Raw genomic sequence first — 18681 nt, forward strand, 5'->3', positions numbered from 1 at the left:
ACGGTAAAACCTAAGAAACCCGGACGCCCGACGATCCCAGAGCGCTGCTCCTGCGCCCACGGTGCCAGAATCTAAGGACGTGCGCCCGCCGGCCAGGCTGAGAAGACCCAGGCTGTTGCTCTCATTGCCATCTCAGACCGGGTCCTCCGCTTTCCCAGGAGAGTCCACCGCCAACGCCGAGCTCTCTCCCGCCCGGCGGCCGGCTCCTTCTGAGCCTACGAGGATCGCGCCTGGAGTTCCTCGGTCCTGGCGGGGAACGCGCGCTGAGCGCCGGAGAGAGTGGGGCTCGGGCAAGGTGGAGGAAGAGCTCAGGCTGGACTTTGCCCCAGACTCGCCGTGCGCGGTGGGCCAAGTCCGCGCGCTCTCGGAGCCAGCTTGCCCTATTCGCCGCCACGGCTGAGCTCCTGGATGTCCGAGTTGGCTCCTGAGCTCCCCGCCACGGGGACTGACGGGCAGGGTTGGGAAAAGGTTGTGGAGCAGGGATTGGGAGCAAAGAACGACGCGAGGCGCTTCCTGGGGGTGAGTCGGAAGGCTGCTGGCAGGGTTAGCTAGGCAGGGTGGCGGGAAGCAGAGGGCACCCCTCTCTGGGCCCCAGTTCCTCCAATCTGTCTCCGGCAGTGGCTATAATTCTGCGTTCACGGAGTTTAAGTGAGCCAATGGCTCAGAGTCCGGTTGCCCCGACCCAGCTCCAGGGGTCCCTGAGCCGCGCTATTCGTGGAAAGAAACCACACCCAAGTGGCCTGGAAGTCTAAACACCCTGGGCTAAACTGCCGAAAACGTTGAACTTTAATCAACCGCTGCTTCTTCAAGGAGTGCGTCTTATCTCCGTCCATAAGTGAGAACGACTTGACTTTCCCCCAGCAGCTTTTTTCCCCCCAGATCGAAGTTTTGCCCTGAAAACAATTTAAAAGGCGGAGAAAACAATCACGGGTCAGTGACGCGTCCTACTCCATCCTCTCTTTTCTCCTGAAGAAGGGCAACAGGTAGGAGATGTCCCACTTCACAGATGGGGAAACTGAGGTCTGAAAGAGTAGCAGATGGCTCAAGTCCTCTGGGCCAGTAATGAGTGTGACACGGGCCCCCTTTGTGGCAGTGTCTTGTTCTGATGTTCTCTGAAGCCATACAGCCTGCTGACCCTGACTGCCCCAGAGTAAACCAAACAGAGGTCCCTGTATTCCTAAGGTCCCAAGATTCTTGGATCTGATTTGCAAGCATCAGGACCTGAAGTTTCCATTGTCATTTGCTTAGGAGAGTGACCCAGTCCAGGCCAGTAAGCACAACTGAGGCTCTGAGAGCTCAGGGAAGGACACAGAGGCTGTGGGCCCAGGAGATAAGGAGCCCAAGATGCAAGTTTCCCTCGCAGCTCACTACCACCTCTGCAAGACTTTAAGCAATCCCTTTGGCAATCTGGGCCTAGTTTCCTTCTGGCTTGTATTTCCAAGATTTCCTTAGGGAGAAGAGCTAGTTACCTTTGCATCTGCATCATTTGGGTCAAGAGATATGGAGGAATTTTCCATAACTCTGTGGATCCCCTCCTTTTTATTTACAAACCCTCCAAGGACACTTTAAAACTGGGGAAAGTAATTGTTGGGAGAAGAGCTGCAAGGTCTCCTACAGACCACCAGCATCCCCCCCCCACCCCGCCGTCCCCCTAAAAACTGAATGTAAAATGGCCTTTGGGGTTTTCCCAAAAGAGGAATACACGCAGGGCTGGAAGCAGGTGCAAAGGAGATGGAAATCACCCAGCAGCCGCCCACATCGGCACCAACCCACCCCTGCTAAACTAGGAGAATGATCTCCAAGCTTCCAAATGGTTGTCAGTGATGTCTGCTGCCCCCACAAATGTTAAGGAACACTGCACCAGAGAAGAGGGAGGACTTGACCAGAGAAAAGGGGAAAAAATGCCCAGGCATCAAGGGGGATCAATTTGTATAGTTTTCATCCAAACAGTAAACTCATTTAATTCAAATTTTGCATCATGGGTTTTTGGAATCTTCAAAGCACAAAATTTTGAAATGTATTATTAAAATAAAACGTCTATGGAATAGAATCTTAAGGCTCCTTTGATCATGAAAATCTTGACCTTAGGAATTCTAATCTCAGGATGCTAACACTTGGTCTGATGCACAGGTGTGGCTCTGTAGCAGCAAAATCCGAGAAAGAGGAATCAGGATTCTAGAAGAATGGGCTCACAGACACAAAACTTTGAGGATTAAGATATCCTGAGACACAAGGCTTCTAACTACAGCCATTGGGGCTTAAAAGTAAAGACTCATAAAGTCATAGGACCAATCATTAAAGCATACGGTCACAAATATTATAAGAATTATCAGAATTAGAGTTTTTGAGTTACAGAATAGTGGATGCAGCACTGACATTTGGTAATTCTTTGGATCCAGTACTACTAACATTTTGGAATTAAGAAAGAATAGAGGTGTGGATTTATAGGACCCAAATCTTCTAATCAGACACTCTTAGGCAGGAATTCAAATTAAGTAATACATACTTCAGAGCTATGAAAATATCTAAAAACTAAGGAAGTCGCAGCTCCCAGTAGTAGCATCATATTTTCAGGCACAAAATCTTAGTCCCAGCATCTCATTATGAGGACTACACTTTTACATTTGACCAGAAGCTTAAAGTCATAGGAATATAATCACAGTTAAAGAGCTTAGGCTTCTGGTCATGGACTCTTAGAATTACAGAATCACATTATTTGATTTATGGAAACACGTTAGGATAGTGGTCCAAAATTAAAAATAGAACAATAAAAATAGCACCACAAAATTCAGTACTGAAATATTGTTATGATGTGATCTGGTTAAAATAAAACTGTTTTAAACTTTTTTCCCCCATTTTACAACAAAAAAAAAATGTAACATCGAAATCTGGATTTTCGCATTTTCGTTACTTTGTTAGAAGGAAACTGAGAGTTTTGCTGAACGAGTGAAAAAGCACTCTCCAGTCGTTCGAGCGCCCATCCGCTGAGGAAGGTCCACATGCAAACCGCGCTTCTGTTTACAAACCCGGATCCGCCAAGCGAGGATCGGGGCTCTCCGCCTCTTTCTTCCGAAGGTACTTGCCCGATGCTCAGCGGGGATCAACCCACAGAGAGCTCACCGCCACGAAGGGCGCGACTAAAACCCCTGGAGGACGTGTCGCCCGCGCTCTGGAGACTCGCCCTACACCCACAGCCCCGCGGAAAGCTGCACCCCGGCTGGAATCTCTGGAGTCCGCGCCAAGGTCCGGATTCCTAAGGGCAGAAGGAGCCTCCTTCGAGGTCTGCATATGCCCTCCCGCCCCCAATTCACAGAGGAGAAAATTGAGGCCCCGCGTGGGACAAAGGACGGGCCCGAGGTGTCCCTGTGCAAGACCACAAAGAGAACCCAGGCTAATGGGGCGGCCGCAGCCGGGAGTCTCTCTCGCTTGAGGCGGGAGATCCCGCCCTGGGGGCTGGCCTGAAACGAACTCAGAAACCGGACACCCGCGAAGCAAACGGGTCCCCCCTGCCCGTCCTTTCCCCCGGGAGACGTGCCCACCTGGAGCGCCCTCACCTCGGCCCCTGCCTCTCGCAGCCCTCGCGCCCCTCTGCGGGAAGGCCCCCGGGGGTCCTGGGAGCCACGCGGAACCCTCCCTGGCCTGGGTGAACTGGAGGAGGAGGTTACTACGAGAGGACAGAAGCCTAGCCTTCATCCTCTTTAAGCTGTGTGCCACTTTCCGTCATATAGAGGGGTCCTGAGTCACCCAAAGACAGATGGTGGGGGTGGGGTGGCCTTTCCCTAAAAGTCGATAACGGAAGGTCTCTTGAGGTGCAAACCCTCCGTGCAGTCGAGGAACCTGGGGCTCAAAAAGAGAAAGTGGCTGCCTCAGGCCCAGAGGGGGCAAAGAGCAGTCCTAACAGAGATGCAAGTGTGAGACTCCGCTAGCCGGCAAAGTCGCGGTGAGGCCAGGGCAAGTCACCTCCTCTATGGGGCCTAGGAATCCCCGTCTGAAAGATGAGGGGCTGGACGGGCAATGGGCAAGGCAGCCCTGACTGGGGTTTGAAAATCATCCTTGAAATATCTTATGAGCCAGCCACCTGGAAGGTCTCCCTTCCCCATCCGCTGCCCCACAAGAACCAAGCGCCCCCTCCGCCAATTCTCACCCTCTCTGGACAATAAAAAATGAAGCGAGCCTGTCCTTTCACCGCGGGCCCCAGCCCTCTGCAGAGGCTGGTAAAGTCCAGAAGCTCTGAGTTCCGGCGCCGAGGTCTCCCGAGACGGTTCCCGGCCTCTCCCGGCCTCAGTCTCCCCGTCGGCGCGTAGGGAGGCCGGCCCCGGGCGGTCTCCGAGAGCCCTCCCAGCTCTGACGTTGTGGGGCTCCCGCCGCGCCTCCACCGCTGCTCCCACCTGCAGAGGTGCGCGCGGGCCCAGGGGGCGGGCGGTCGGGGGGCGGGCGGGGACGGGGCGCCGCCCCAAGCTTCCTGGCGCCTTTAAGGAGAGAAGCCGGTGGAGGGAGGAGCCGTCCGGGTGTGTGCAAGGGAGCGCCTCGCCTGCGGTCTCGGCGGCCGGAGGCCAAAGCTGCGGAGAGGAACAGTCGCCGCGCTGCGCCTGCAGCTCGCCTCTTTACCCTCCACCGGCTGGGCCGCACAGGCGCGGTCTAGGCAGCCCCCACCGGAGTGCCCCAAGTCTGCACTAACTGCCCTCGCTTCAGGCCTTCCGGCCCGCAGCTTCCTCTGGGCGCAGGACTCGACGACGGTTAGCCCCAGGTCAGCGGGAGGCGCAGACCAGCTGCAGGCGCCCCAGCCCTGGACCGTTTCCGGGCCCCTTGACCGCTTGGCACCGGCGCGCAAAGGGCCCTTCAGACCGCGACTGGGGCCTAGTCCCGCTCCCGACACCGCTGCCGGCTCCTGGCCTCGAGCTCCAGAACACGAGCAGAGCCGTCGGTGGGCGGGACACTCCTGAGCCTCCGTCTGCCCCGAGCCAGCCCGGAAACCGAGAGCGCCAAGACTCCAGCGCACCCCTGGAGAAGCTGTGCTCCGAGTGCCAGCCCGCGAGGACTCCCAGAGCTCTCCGCAGAGGGGTCCAGGGCCCACTCCTTTGGCCAGCAGCCGGGCCCCGCAGCCTCCGAGACCCGCCCCCGCCCCTCGACAGTAGCGGGCGGCGGGGACGCCCAGGACGCGGGACGGCTGCGCCATGACGGCTGAGAGCCGGCCGCCGCCGCCGCCGCCTCAGACGGAGGTGCTGGCGGCCGTGAAGGAGGAGCGCAGTGAGGCGGCGACCGGGGTCCCAACGGAGGCCACGGGTCGCGGCACCGGTGGGCGTCGGCGGAAGCGCCCCCTGCAGCGCGGAAAGCCACCCTACAGCTACATTGCGCTCATTGCCATGGCCATTGCGCACGCGCCTGAGCGCCGCCTCACGCTAGGCGGCATCTACAAGTTCATTACGGAGCGTTTCCCCTTCTACCGCGACAACCCCAAAAAGTGGCAGAACAGCATCCGACACAACCTGACGCTCAACGACTGCTTCCTCAAGATCCCGCGCGAGGCTGGCCGTCCAGGCAAGGGCAACTACTGGGCGCTCGACCCCAACGCCGAGGACATGTTCGAGAGCGGCAGCTTCCTGCGCCGCCGCAAGCGCTTCAAGCGCTCGGACCTCTCCACTTACCCAGCCTACATGCACGACGCGGCCGCCGCCGCCGCCGCTGCAGCTGCCGCCGCCGCTGCCGCCATCTTCCCGGGAGCAGTGCCCGCTGCGCGCCCGTCTTACCCCGGCGCCGTCTACGCAGGCTATGCCCCGCCGACGCTTACCGCGCCGCCCCCTGTCTACTACCCCGCTGCGTCGCCAGGACCGTGCCGCGTGTTCGGCCTGGTGCCTGAACGGCCACTCAGTCCAGAACTGGGCCCCGCGTCGTCGGGGCCCGCGGGTTCCTGCGCCTTTGCCTCGGCCAGCGCCTCTGCAGCCACCACCGGCTACCAGCCTGCAGGCTGCGCGGGGGCCCGACCTACCAACCCCTCTGCCTACGCGGCCGCCTACGCAGGCCCCGATGGCGCGTACCCGCAGGGGGCAGGCAGTGCCCTCTTCGCAGCGGCTGGCCGGCTGGCGGGGCCTGCCTCGCCCCCCGCGGGTGGCAGCAGTGGTGGCGTTGAGACCGCAGTGGACTTCTATGGGCGCACATCGCCCGGCCAGTTTGGAGCGCTGGGGCCTTGCTACAATCCTGGGGGGCAGCTCGGAGCCGGCAGTGGAGGCGCCTATCATGCTCGCCATGCGACTGCCTATCCTGGCGGGGTGGATCGATATGTGTCCGCCATGTGAGCCGAGCTTTCGGTCGAAAATTCATAGATACCTCGGCTGTCCACATGAACTAAGTTTCCCTGAGACCTGAGAACAGGACTGAAGAGAGGATTTGAGAGCCACGTGGAAGGGACAGAGAGGGCAGGAGAGGCATAGCCTCCCAGCGCACCGCGTACACACCGGTCCGCTTTGGAAATGGGAGGATGTGGGGAGAGGCAGCGAGGGCCCACGGACTGGGACAAAGGACCCTCAGTAAGGCGAAGCTCCAAAGGACATGCCTTTCACATTCTACTGGGGAGGGTACTTGGCGATAATGGGGGCGCAGCGTAGTGCGTATGCCAGAGTCTAGGTCTGAACTGTGGGGAATCACCACCATGTCTTCACTCATCCCTGTATTGCAAGAAACTCGGCCGGGCCTTTTACACGGTTCTGCTTCTTGCGCCTTTGATTACTACAGCAAAGGCTGCAATAGCGCCTTCCTTAAGGTGAGGAAGATGAGTTTGCAAAAGAAGTAGCCCCCTCCTTTAAAAAAAAAAGGGGGTGGGGTGGAGGGGAGGGTTCTGCTTCTCTTGACCTGGGGCTGGTTTTCCCTGCCTTTGAGAACTGCAGACCTGGCTTTTAGTCTGGAGACTGTGCCTCAGCTCCAGAGAGTGACCTAATCCCATCGCCCACATCCCCAGTCTCTTCATCTGCCATACAAGAAGGCTGCAGGATTCGACGCCATATGGCCTTTAAGGGCCGCGTCATCCTGGATGCTGCCCTGCGAATCTGGCAGCATCGGTGGGCCACCCAGGGCCTGACCCTATTCCCAAGAACTGGAACAGAGCTTAGGACAAGCTCCTGCCCTGAAGTCTCTGGATTGGTTCCAGGCAGCAATTATATTATAATTTCTTGAACCTTTTGAGCATGATGTGCTGATCAGCAGCTGTTATGCTAGGTCATAAATTGGGTTTTCCAATGAGACAGGTAAAAATACATTTGTCCATTGTCCACGCTTTCATTTCAGTAAGTGACCCTGCACCAAATTGGAAAACTAAAATTCAAAGAGACGACAGGACTCAGGGCAGCCCTTTGGTTTCAGCTTGTTGAGCTGGCTCTTCCATCCCTGGCAGCCTCTGCAGTACAAAAAGGAAAGAGAAAAATTAACTGGGTCCGTCAGTGAAGTAAGCTTTAGAAAGAAACTGGATTTTTAACTTTGTTTTGTATCCGTTCGTTTTAAACATCAAGCTGACCCAAATCAGAGAAAACTCAACTACTTTCCCACCTTTCTCTTAAGATACCTTGTTAAGTTTTTATTCTGGAACCAAAATTTCCAGGGTTAAATACTTCAGAGGCTCGGTATGCAGCTCTCAGATAAACCTGAGTGTTCAGATGAACTGTTTTAATAAAAAATCTTTGATCAAGTGAGTTCTGGCAAGAGAAACTCTGCACCTTTCTGAGTAGTTAACTTGCTAGCGAAGGGGTGGGGGCTGCGTGAGAAAAAAGACTGAAAACCAGTGGTAATTTTTATTTTTAATCTTGGGAATTGTGCTCTCTTGTTCACAAAGGCATGCGAATGTGATTCAGTCCAGACGGGTATTTGTCTAAATGAGTACTGTCCAGAATGGAAACTACACGTGTAATTTAAAATTTTCTAGTAGCCACATTAATAAACAGTTGAGATTAACTAATATATTGTATTTAAGCCAATATAGCCAAACTATCATTTCAACATATAATCAATATAAAAATTTGTTGAGATATTTTACCTTTTTCATACTAAATCTTCAAAATCTGGAGTGCATTTACACTCACAACTCATCTACATTTGGACTAGCCACATGCCAAGTGCTCAATAGCAGTATGTGGCTGATGGCTACCGTACTGGACCCTACAGGTCTAGATGCTGGTCTTTCCTGACTTCAGTGGTGGGTAAATGACCATCTGGAGGCAGGAGGTCTCTGGAGAACTGACCTTGCTGTCTGGGTCCAGATTCCACATCCAGCCCTGCGTCCTTGCAGAAGTGTAGGTATTGGGCCCCTCTCATCTCCATATAGACCCTTGCGGGTGTTAAATTCAAAGGTTCTCCATGGGCATGCTAGACAGTCTGACTCTCCCAGCCCAGAAGTCAAGATGCCTTGCCTAATTGGTAGTGGCCAGAAATTGAGAGCCCTCTCTCAGGGGTTTAGTCCTGGACTAGCAAGGGCCCAGGAGCCGTATTTGGGCTGGGAAAGGGCGGTCTATATGCCCAGTTAGTGCGGTAGTTGACCTTTTGTCTCTTTTTTAACTACCAAGTCGAGTGCGTTGGTCGTTAACCTTAAGTCCCTTTCCTCCAGTGTCCACGTTTGTGAAGGGGAATTTGTGACTCCTGCCACGGAGTGTCCTCCTTAAGCTAAAGGGGACAAGAGAAGTGAAAAGCGCTTGTGAACTATAAAGTGCTGGGCACAGGAGGGCTTTAAAATTTTAAAGCGTAGCCTTATCCCGAAGCCTGGGGAGCGTGGGGGTAAAGCTCCGGGGGCGGGAAGGTTGGGGTGGGAAAGTGCATGCGTCTCGGCACCCTCCCCCCAATTTGTGACTAGGACTTCAGGTGCGATTTTGTCCAAAGAGAGGGTCTGTGCCTAGAGAAAGAGGACGCCTCGAGGAGGGAACTGGGTGTGTGCAGCGGCAGCCGGGAGAAGACAGGGAAACGCTCGAGAGTCAGCCCTTCGCGGCCTCTTTCGGGCCGCATCCGCAGCTCGCGAGCCACCCGGCCTGCCTAGAATGGGCGCTGCGCAGGCGAGTGAGAGCGGCTCCGGCTTCAACCACAGCCTGATGAGCGAGCGGGCAGACACTGCAGTCCTCAGGACTCTAATCTTGAGAACATTTCACTGCAGCGTCTTGGAACATGCCAACTCTAAGAATCCCCAAACAGTGGAACACAACCTCTCGGTTCCCCCATCTGGGAGCTCAGAATCGGGAGGCGCGTTTCTTTATTTGTTTCTTCTTCTTCCTATGCATGAAACTAGAAAAATCGTTTGCCCCTCTCTGGGCCCTGCACCCCAGCGTCGTGTGCAGGCGCCCCCGGGCTGTGGGTAATTAGATGCGTTCTTCCCTAATTGCCCAAGGCTCGTTAGAATTCGCCCCAGAGCTGTAACATTTATTTTCTTTCAAATTAACTTTGCTTGCAATTAAGCTTAGGAAACCAGCAACAAAAGCAGACTTGGCCTGAGGTCGTTTACTACGAAAACGGATTAGGGAACCTTTTCCCTCAATTTAAGGGGAAAGATTCCTGTGGCCAGCGTTTGGGGGAAGTGTCCAGACAGCAGAGGCAAAGGGGGGCAAGAAGCTGCTGGCGGCGCTTGTAGATGGTAACCTTACGTCTTTGGCCTTCCTCCACATCTCCGTGATTCGTGTGCCCAGAGGAGTAAGGGTGATGGCGTTGAAATAAATTCGGGACGGTTTCAGCTGAATTACAAACCCATGACACGAAGCTAATGTATATAGTTACAGTTTACCCCGCTGGCTCATAAACATAATCTCATTTACTAAGAACTTTGTGAGGATTTTCTTTTATTAAAATTAAGTTTTTTCTTATTACAAAATTGGTACATCTTCATTGTAAAAATAATAATAACACACGTTAGAAAGAAAGAAATCAAAGGAATCCATAGATTGCCCAGAGAAAACACAGCAAACACCTCGGTGAGTATGTTTTCTAGTTTTTGTTTTTGTTTTTCCTACGCAGGAGACCTGAGTCTCAACTTTTTCACTGAAATCCTGTAAGATCTTGAACAAGTCCCTTCCTGCACTGAGTAGGCCTCATTTTCACCATCTACAAAACTAGATGGCAGGTCTCTTTTACTCTCACATTCTTGAAGTTCTCTGTTTTTGTTCATATGAATCCCGGAGGCAGGGCCAGGACACCCTTCCTGCTATTTTACATAAGAGGCTGAGGCCCTGAGGCCTTGCCACTCCAAGTGTGGGCCCTAGACCAGCTGCATGGGCATCCCGTGGAAGCTCACTAGAAATGCAGAATCTCAGGCCATACCCCAGATCTACTGGACCAGAACCTGCATTTCAGCAAGACCCTCAGGTGATTCATATGCCTAGGTAAAGAGGCAGATATTTAGAGAAATGAAAAAACATGTGTTAAGTTGTTGAGATCAACGATCTCAGACTACCTTCCAGGAGCCTGCTGTTTTCTGACCAAAGTCCCCAACCAGTGATCCAGTGCTACTGTGAGGCTCTGGCTGCACAGAGGAGAGTGCTGGGCTGCAAGGGGAGAAGTTGGTCGGGGTGAAGTATTTCATCTCCTCCCTTGGGTGTATTTTCTGCGTCTTGGAATCTAGCCCTAGAATACATCTCACCTCATGTTCCCAGCCGTATGGGTAACTGTGACATGGCATTCAACAAAGGTATACCTGAAAGCATCTTGAAAGCTGAGGTGCCAGTTGGAGCCAGAGCAAGAACCCAGGCTTCTGAGGCACTTTGGAGACCTTGGGTTCTGGTCTCTGTACCCTCCCCAAGCAGCAGTCATTGCCCAAGTATGGAATAAACTTGGCCTCTGATACCTCAGTTCCAGCCCCAAATTTCGGGTAGTTGGGGGTTTAGGAGGAAAAAGGCTCTCTTCTTGGGACACAGTGGCCAGCAGGAAGGGGTCCCTATCTCTGAGTCCATTCTGGCCAAGGGATCCTCTACTAGAACATTCTAAGTGCCCCTTGGTCAGCCCAAGATCCTGGACACTCTAATGAATCATGTCCTGCCTCAAACACACAACTTTCAGGAGAATCTGGTTTCCATGCTCATTCTGTTCCTGAGAAGAGCTGACTCCTGGTAACTGAGCAAAAAATGCCCTGATGGAAAGCAGTTCAGACAGGGCATGTCTCCCAAAGAATGGGGCAGGAGTCCAGATTGAGGAATGGGGCAGGAGCCCAGACTGAGGAATGAGGCCAGAACCCAGGATCACATACCAACTCATTGGGAGAACCAGGACTCTCATCTCAGTGATCATATGAGTTCTCAATAATAGGAATACCGTGGGTGTGTATAGAGCTTCCAAGGAGCTAAAGAAAGGGCATGTGACTTACTCAAGATCTCACAGCTGTAAGTGTCCAAGCTGGACTAGAACCTATGCCTCCCCCAAGGGAGATTGCCTTTGATTATCATCTTAATAAAAGGCAATGTGAAGATGGGGGTGTGTTAAAAGTGGGAGCTGGGAGGGGCGCCTGGGTGGCTCAGTCGGTTGAGCGTCCGACTTCGGCTCAGGTCACGATCTCACGGTCCGTGAGTTCGAGCCCCGCGTCGGGCTCTGGGCTGATGGCTCAGAGCCTGGAGCCTGTTTCAGATTCTGTGTCTCCCTCTCTCTCTGACCCTCCCCCGTTCATGCTCTGTCTCTCTCTGTCTCAAAAATAAATAAACGTTAAAAAAAAAATTTTTTTTAAAAAAGTGGGAGCTGGGAGTTGGGGAGGAGTGCACCTTGGAAGATTTCCCTGTTTGGGCCTCCATTGGATGAACGGGTAAACTGGGCTGGGACTGGTTAAATAATAGCTTAGAAATACCTAGAGGGAAAGCAGTATGATTGGTGCTTCTCAGCCTAAACTGAGCAATGACCTAAGTTAAAAACTGAACCAAAGAAAAAATGGGGCAGACAGGTGGGGTCAGGAAGGATAGGAGTCCCTTAATGAGTTTGGTGCCTGGTCTTTCCCCATCCCTGCCCTCTCTCCAGCATTTTCTTAGCTGAGGCCAAAGCCAGACTTTGCAGAGTTCCTAGAATAGCCTTCACTAATCTACCTCAGGAGAGGAAACCTGCTCCCTACAGAATTCCCTGTGCCCCTCTGCCAGCCCCACAACTCCTCTTCTGTGAGCCAAGGCTCAGATTTCCACCTTATCCCAGGGTTAACCAGGTGCAGAAGCACATAGTCTGGGAGGCCCAGGGATCAACTATAAGCCCCTCCCAGGGTGAGGAAGAGACCGGGAAGCCAGAATCAGGGCGGATCTCAGCCCTGGTGTAGAGCCCAGGCTTATCTTGGTATCTGAGAACGTGAAGCGGCTTCTCCCTGGAGTGTGGGCAGAGCCAAGCCCCATGGTTTTTCAAGCATGGAGACACTCAGCAATCAGAGATAAAGTGTGAGAACCACAGCCTCATAGGGCCTAACTCTCAGGGCTACCCTTCCCAGCAGCCAGCCAGGGCCTCCCCACTCTGCACCCCACCACCACCAGCTTCACTTCCTGATGTCAGACTTTAGTTCTTCAGGGAAAGACTTCTTGATGTCTACAGCCGAAAGCCCAAACTCCTCACCTAGCACTCAGGACCCTCTATGATTCCTATGCCAACCCCCTTCACAGCCACTCCTCACATAGCTGCCCTTCCTGCACCTCTAGGCTCCAGCCAATGCACGCTTGCTGTTCCCTAGACACCTCTATGTGTTCCTGTCACCTTGAATTTGTTCTGACCATTACCTCTTAGCCCCATACCACCTAGGGACTTCTAAGGCTACCAACCCAATAGGAGCCTCCATTATCTCTCTCATCAATCAAGGTACCAGCCTCCTGACAGGGCTCCCTTCTCCCTCTTCTGCTTCCCTCAGACATTTTCCTGCCAGTAGCCAATGTGTGATGCAGCTCAAACATCAACAGATCACGTCACTCTCTCACAGAGGTCTGAACCTCAGGACCAGGGACTGAGAGTAGGAGCATGGCATGTCCATGAGCAGCCCTGGGAAAGGTTTCTTACACTATGGCAAAATTATGTTTAATATGAGCATTTTCAAAATTTCTCCCTCCCATGTAACACTTTACTTTTACTCTAAATTTTCATCAAAGTTTCATACAACTATTCAACCTTATGCGAAGTGTGGTCTGCCCACATTTTCTCTGCAATGGTGCTCAAACAAAGAATAATATCCTATCGTGGGGATTGGCAGGGGTCTTGAGGGTGGAGCTGAGAGCAATCAAATGGAGCATGTTGAGGACAACCATACAGTGGAAATTCTGGACAGAAATAAAACAAACAATACACCCTCTTTCTGCCATATTCAAGAATAAGGTGTACCAGACACAGTCATCTACCCAGCTATCTTCCCCCTTCTTTGCTCATAAGACCCTGATTTTGTCCAGGTTCCAGTTGGTTATATGTTTTAGGGGAAGACTTACCCCTTGGAGTACCCATGGATGCAATGTTGGACTTGTCTAAGGTAACCATGGTGATAATTCCATCACTCTTGCCAGAAATTACTCAGAAATGGCTACAGGATACTTTCCAAGCTAATGAGATATCCAGAAAAGTGTGCTGATGGCTTCTGAGAAACATGTCTTTGTTCTTAAAAAAGAGACAGGGGAAGATAAACAGTCCTTTTCTTTCTCTGAATGTTGTTTGAGTGTGACTCCTGGAAGTGTGGCAGCCACATTGCGCCCGGAGGGTGTCAGCCTAAGAGAACAAACCAACTTGCCAAGGATGGCAGAGCAGAAAGATGGGAAGAATCTAGGTGTCTGATGATGTCACTGCGTTGCTGAACTAATGTCGGAATGATTCATTATAGCTTTAGGCACCTATTGCTGGAAATAAGAAATATCATCCAAGTTTAAGCTGCTTTTCCTTGGGCTTTTCTGTTACTTGCAGCCAAATGCATCCTAACTGACACAGAAGGTGACCCTTATGGGATGGGGGGGGGGGGCAGGACTGAGTCCTAGTTTATTCCCTTTGAGATTTCCTTTGCTATTCTTATAAACTTGCAGCTGAAAGGTTGTCTAGTCCCACCCTCATTTTATAGAAGGAGAAACCACAGGCCAGGGAAGGTAACTTTCTATGGTTGTGCCATGAGCTAATATCTTAGACCCTGTCCAAGGCTCTCTCATGCCATTGTTGTTCCCCAGCTTCAAGTGGCTCTGCGGGGGCAGGGCTGACTATTGGTAATCCCGACATTATCAAAGAGTGATTGTGTTCAGAGTGTACCAAACACTTCCACATATGTCATCCTTCGGGTCCTCACAACAGTCTTAGGAAGCAGCAGGTTTCCGCTGCATTTTTTCAGACGAGGCCACAGAGGTCCCAAGAGGAGAGGATAAGCTCAAGGTCACGTGACCTTGGCATGGGAGGGACTCAACCGACGTAAGAAAGTCTACAGCAAAATGAATCAGATGTCTGAGGATTTTTCCTTCCTGGATATGGGAATCGGAGGACTGGCCTGTTGATCTTGACCAGAGCTCCAGGGAAATCCAGTCTCTTTGTGTCTCTGAGTGGGGTGGATCAGATGCCCCTGACTTATCTCTTCAAGCTGTGAAGCTTAAAGGTAATGTCTGTGAGGTGTGTTGGATCTGGTTGCTTCTGATTCTACAGAGTAGGATGGTAAGTGCTAAAGCTGAAGGGGACTGACTGTTGCTTAAAATGAGCCCTACGATGGCAGCCAGTGCCTTCTGTCACCCAAACCTTACCCCCCCAGCTCCACCACCATTGGTCCCACCAAGGCCCAGGCTGCAGGAACAGGCCCTTAGTTTACAGAACACCTGGGAGAGGCTGTGGGCAGCTGGGTAATTTCCAAATTAATTGTAGGAGAAACCTAACAAAACAATCTACAGCCTAAGCGTCCTGGGAGTGCTGCCGTGAGACTGACAGCTTGGAATCCAGCAAGTACAATGCTGCCCGACCACAGACAGGAGGGCCCTTCCTCCTTGGGGGGAGGAGGGCTGACTTCCTTCCAACAGGGGCCCGTCTGGGCCTGCAGCTGGCCTGATAGGAGAGTAAAACCCCAGAACTGAAACAGTCTTTCCACCCAAATCCTAAACTACAATTAACATAAACAGCTTTCCCAAAACATTATTGCAAGGTTGACTGGCCCCATAAGTTATATGCCCTGGCAGAAACCTTGTTTCTTAGCAAGGGGTTTTTAGGTCTCATTTTGAAAATTTCCTCCTGAATTCATCCTCAAGAAACCTGGGCTGCCCTCCATTGCCCCCCTGTACATTATATACACATGCAGGAAATGAACTCAGAGTCTATGGTATATTATTAATAACAGTCAAATCTTACCAAAGTTTGGTACTTTCCTGTTTTCTGAGAGACTGCCTGCTTTTGTCAGAAAAGTACTGGTTCAAGTCCTGGCTCCAGCACCTAGGCAAGTCTCAGCCTCACCTTCCCTAACAAAAAATGGACACAACACTGCCTTCCCTCTCTAATGCCAATCACAATGGCTAATAATCAGTGAGCTATGTGGCAGGCCTGGTTTGGTGCTTTTGGTTCTCCACAAACTCCCCTGGGAGATAGAGACCATGAACTAAGAAATGGTGGGAGCAGAGTTTGAAGCTAGGCAATCAGACACCAGAGCTTCTGAGTGATAACACTTTGCATCGTAAGGCTCCTGGTTCTTACAGAGGCACTAGGCTAGAAGTCAAAAGACTCATGGCCTCACCCATCCACAGCCACCAACTTTGTGTGTGATCTTGGGCAGTCTCTTGTCTCCAATAGTCTCATCTATACACTGGGTAGATGTGTATGGCAATAACAATCAGGTGGCCTCCTGTGTCCCTTTAGCATAGCATTTGGTGAGCCTGAGTCCCCCTCCCCTGAATATGAAATGAGGATGGAAATGCATAATGTGAAAGTTTTTGATAATTGTAGGGTGTAGTTTATTTCCAAGTCCTTTCATGTCATTATTTCATAAAGCCCTCAAAAGAACCCCAAAGTGTGTGATATGGGGGCGGGGGGAGGGCGGTTACTGCACTTATTTTTACAGCATGGAGAACTGAAGCCCAAAGAGAAGTCACCGGCAAGTAGGGTGGATCCAACACTAGACTTGTGATGTCAGGCTCTGATCTGGGGCTCCTGCTGTTACACTATGAATTTCTGCAAATGAATGGATACCCCAGCACATTACTGGCCCAGGTATAATGCTGTGCCTGGCACTGTGCCTTGCCTGCAGTGGTTGCTCACAGCATACAGACCTAAGAAAGTGGCTTGGTAGCAAGAAGAAGGAAAGTCACCTCCCACCGTGGTACTCAGCCGGGGTCTAGGGAGGTTTAGGGCTAGCACCTACCCAGATCTGGGCCCAATATTATAGGTTGCTCAGACCCAGAGTGCCTGACCCAGGGTCAGACCCATGTATAGCCTGAATACGCAAGCCCCTGCCCTCTGTCTACAACCTATTATAGTCACCTTCCAGATGGAGTGTTGATGGTTACCTCATGTTTGATGTGCCTCATACCCCATTTGTCCCTCCTACCTGCTCCATATAGTCGCACAATGTGGTGGCAGCTTCTGACAAGGCTCCCCTCTCTCAGTATTTACAGCCTGTGTAAGCTCTTTCCACTTCAATAAATGTGGATTAGCCCTAGTGTCTTGCTTCTAATGAGCAGGATATGGCAAAAATGAGAGCAGGTCCCTTCCATGATTAGGTTACAAAAGCCTATGACTTCTGTCTTGCCAGCATTCTCTCTTTTTTGCTCTAATGAAGCAAATGGCCATGTTGTAAAATGCAGGATGGAGAGGCCCAGATGGTAAGGAACTGAGGAACTTATGAGGAACTGAGACTTTAGTCCAGTAGTAAAGGACTAATCCTGCCAGCAAACAGGATCACAGTGAGTAAGCTAGGAAGTGGGTCCTTCCCAGTCAAAACTTGAGACACCCGCAGGCTTGTGAGCGATCCTGAAAAAGAAGGCCAGAGAAAGTGAGATGATAAATGCAATTGTTTTAAGCCACGAAGTTTTGGGATAATTTGTTAATGCAGCAGTAGATAACTGATATATGGGAAGTGATGTGGCCATGAACCAAGGAACACTATCAGGCTCTAGAAGTTAGAAGAGACAAATAACGGATTCTCCCCTGGAGCCTCCAGAAGGAATCAGCCTTGCCGACACCTTGATTTTATCCCAGTGAAACTGAGTTTGGACTTCTGACTTCCAGAACTGTGAGAGAATAAATATATGGTCACCAAGTTTGTGGTGATTTGGTTTAGCAGCTATAGGAAATTAATATAGCTGTCTATAAGAAACTCGCTTCTAATACAGCAATATAGGCAAGTTGAAAATAAAGGATCAAAAATATTTATCATGCAAACATTAATCAGAAATCCAAACCAAAACAGAAGGGCTATATTAATATCATGTAAAGTAGACTTCAGAGCAAAGAAGATTACTAGGGACACAGACGGATATTACATAGTGACAATAAGGTAAATCCAGCAAGAACACTTAGAAATTCTAAATGGGTATGTACCAAACAACAGAGTTACAAAATATGTAAAGCAAATTGTTAGAACTGAAAGGAGGAAGAGACAAATTTGCAATTAGAATTGGAGACTTCAACATCCCTCTCTCACTAATTGGTAGAACAACTAGACAGAAAAACAGAAATATGCAGAGCAATCCAACAATGCACAACAGGATCTAATTAACATTTGTAGCACACTCCATCCAGCATCAGTAGAATACTCATGCTTTTCAAATGTCTATGGAACATATACCAAAATAGACCATATCCTGGGCCATAAAAAAAAAAAAAAACCTCAATAAGAGAAGTGAAATCATATAGAATGAGCTCTCTAAAGTTCTCTGAAAAAGATATTAGGAATATTTCTAAACACTTGGAAACTACACAGCATCTAAAAAGTCAGTGGCTGAGTCTGGCTGGCTCACTTGGTAGAGCATGCAACTCTTGATCTTGGGGTCATGAGTTCAAGTTCCACATTGGGTATAAGAGATTAAAACAAAACAAAATAAACAAACATCCAATAAAACTCCAAAAACCTCAATGGGTAAAAGAGAAAGTCTCAGGGAATTTCTTTTTTAAACATGAAAGTGAATTAAAATGAAAATACAACATATAATAAGCTATGGGACACAGCAAAAGCAGTGCTGACAGGGAAATTTATAGCACTAAACGCATACATTGGAAAAGAAGAAACATCTCAAATCAATAACCCTAAGCTCCCACCTCAAGAAAGTAGACAGAGAAGAACAAAATAAAGCCAAAGTGAATAGAAGGAAGGCAATAATAAATATAAGAGAAGAAATCACTGAAATTGAAAACAAAACAGTAGACAAAAGTCAAGGAAGCAAAGAGCTGGTTCTTTGAAAAAATGAAAAAAAATCTCTAGACAAATCTCTAGCAAAACTGATCAGGGAAAAAAGAGAGAAGAGACAAATCACCAATATCAGGAATGAAACAAATGATATTATTACAGACCCCACAGATATCAAAAATATAATAAACGAAGTCTACAAATAATGCAAAACACATAAATTTGACAACTTAGATAAAGTGGGCCAATTCCTCAAAAGATAAAAACTACTACAACTCACCCAATGTGAAGTAGATCATTTGAATAGCCTTATAAAGGAAACTAAATTGTTAATTTTTTAAAACTTCTAAAAAAGAAATTTCCAGGCCCAGATGATTTCACTGGAAGGAATTCCACCAAATTTTTAAAGAATTAATACCAATTACAGAATCTCTTCCAAG

The 18681-nt window shown here is 50.3% G+C and overlaps 1 protein-coding gene across 1 annotated transcript; it reads left to right on the forward strand.

The window, feature by feature from the left end:
• The first annotated feature begins 4513 nt into the window (after positions 1-4513).
• FOXE1 (forkhead box E1) lies at positions 4514-7938 on the forward strand. Its single transcript, XM_019454405.2, has one exon. The coding sequence runs from the start codon at positions 5175-5177 to the stop codon at positions 6291-6293; it is 1119 nt and encodes a 372-aa protein (XP_019309950.1). The 5' UTR covers positions 4514-5174; the 3' UTR covers positions 6294-7938.
• The last annotated feature ends 10743 nt before the right edge of the window (positions 7939-18681 follow it).

This window comes from Panthera pardus, unplaced genomic scaffold (assembly GCF_024362965.1).
Source record: "Panthera pardus isolate Hobbes unplaced genomic scaffold, ASM2436296v1 HiC_scaffold_20, whole genome shotgun sequence".
In the NCBI taxonomy this organism is placed as follows: Eukaryota; Metazoa; Chordata; class Mammalia; order Carnivora; family Felidae; genus Panthera; species Panthera pardus.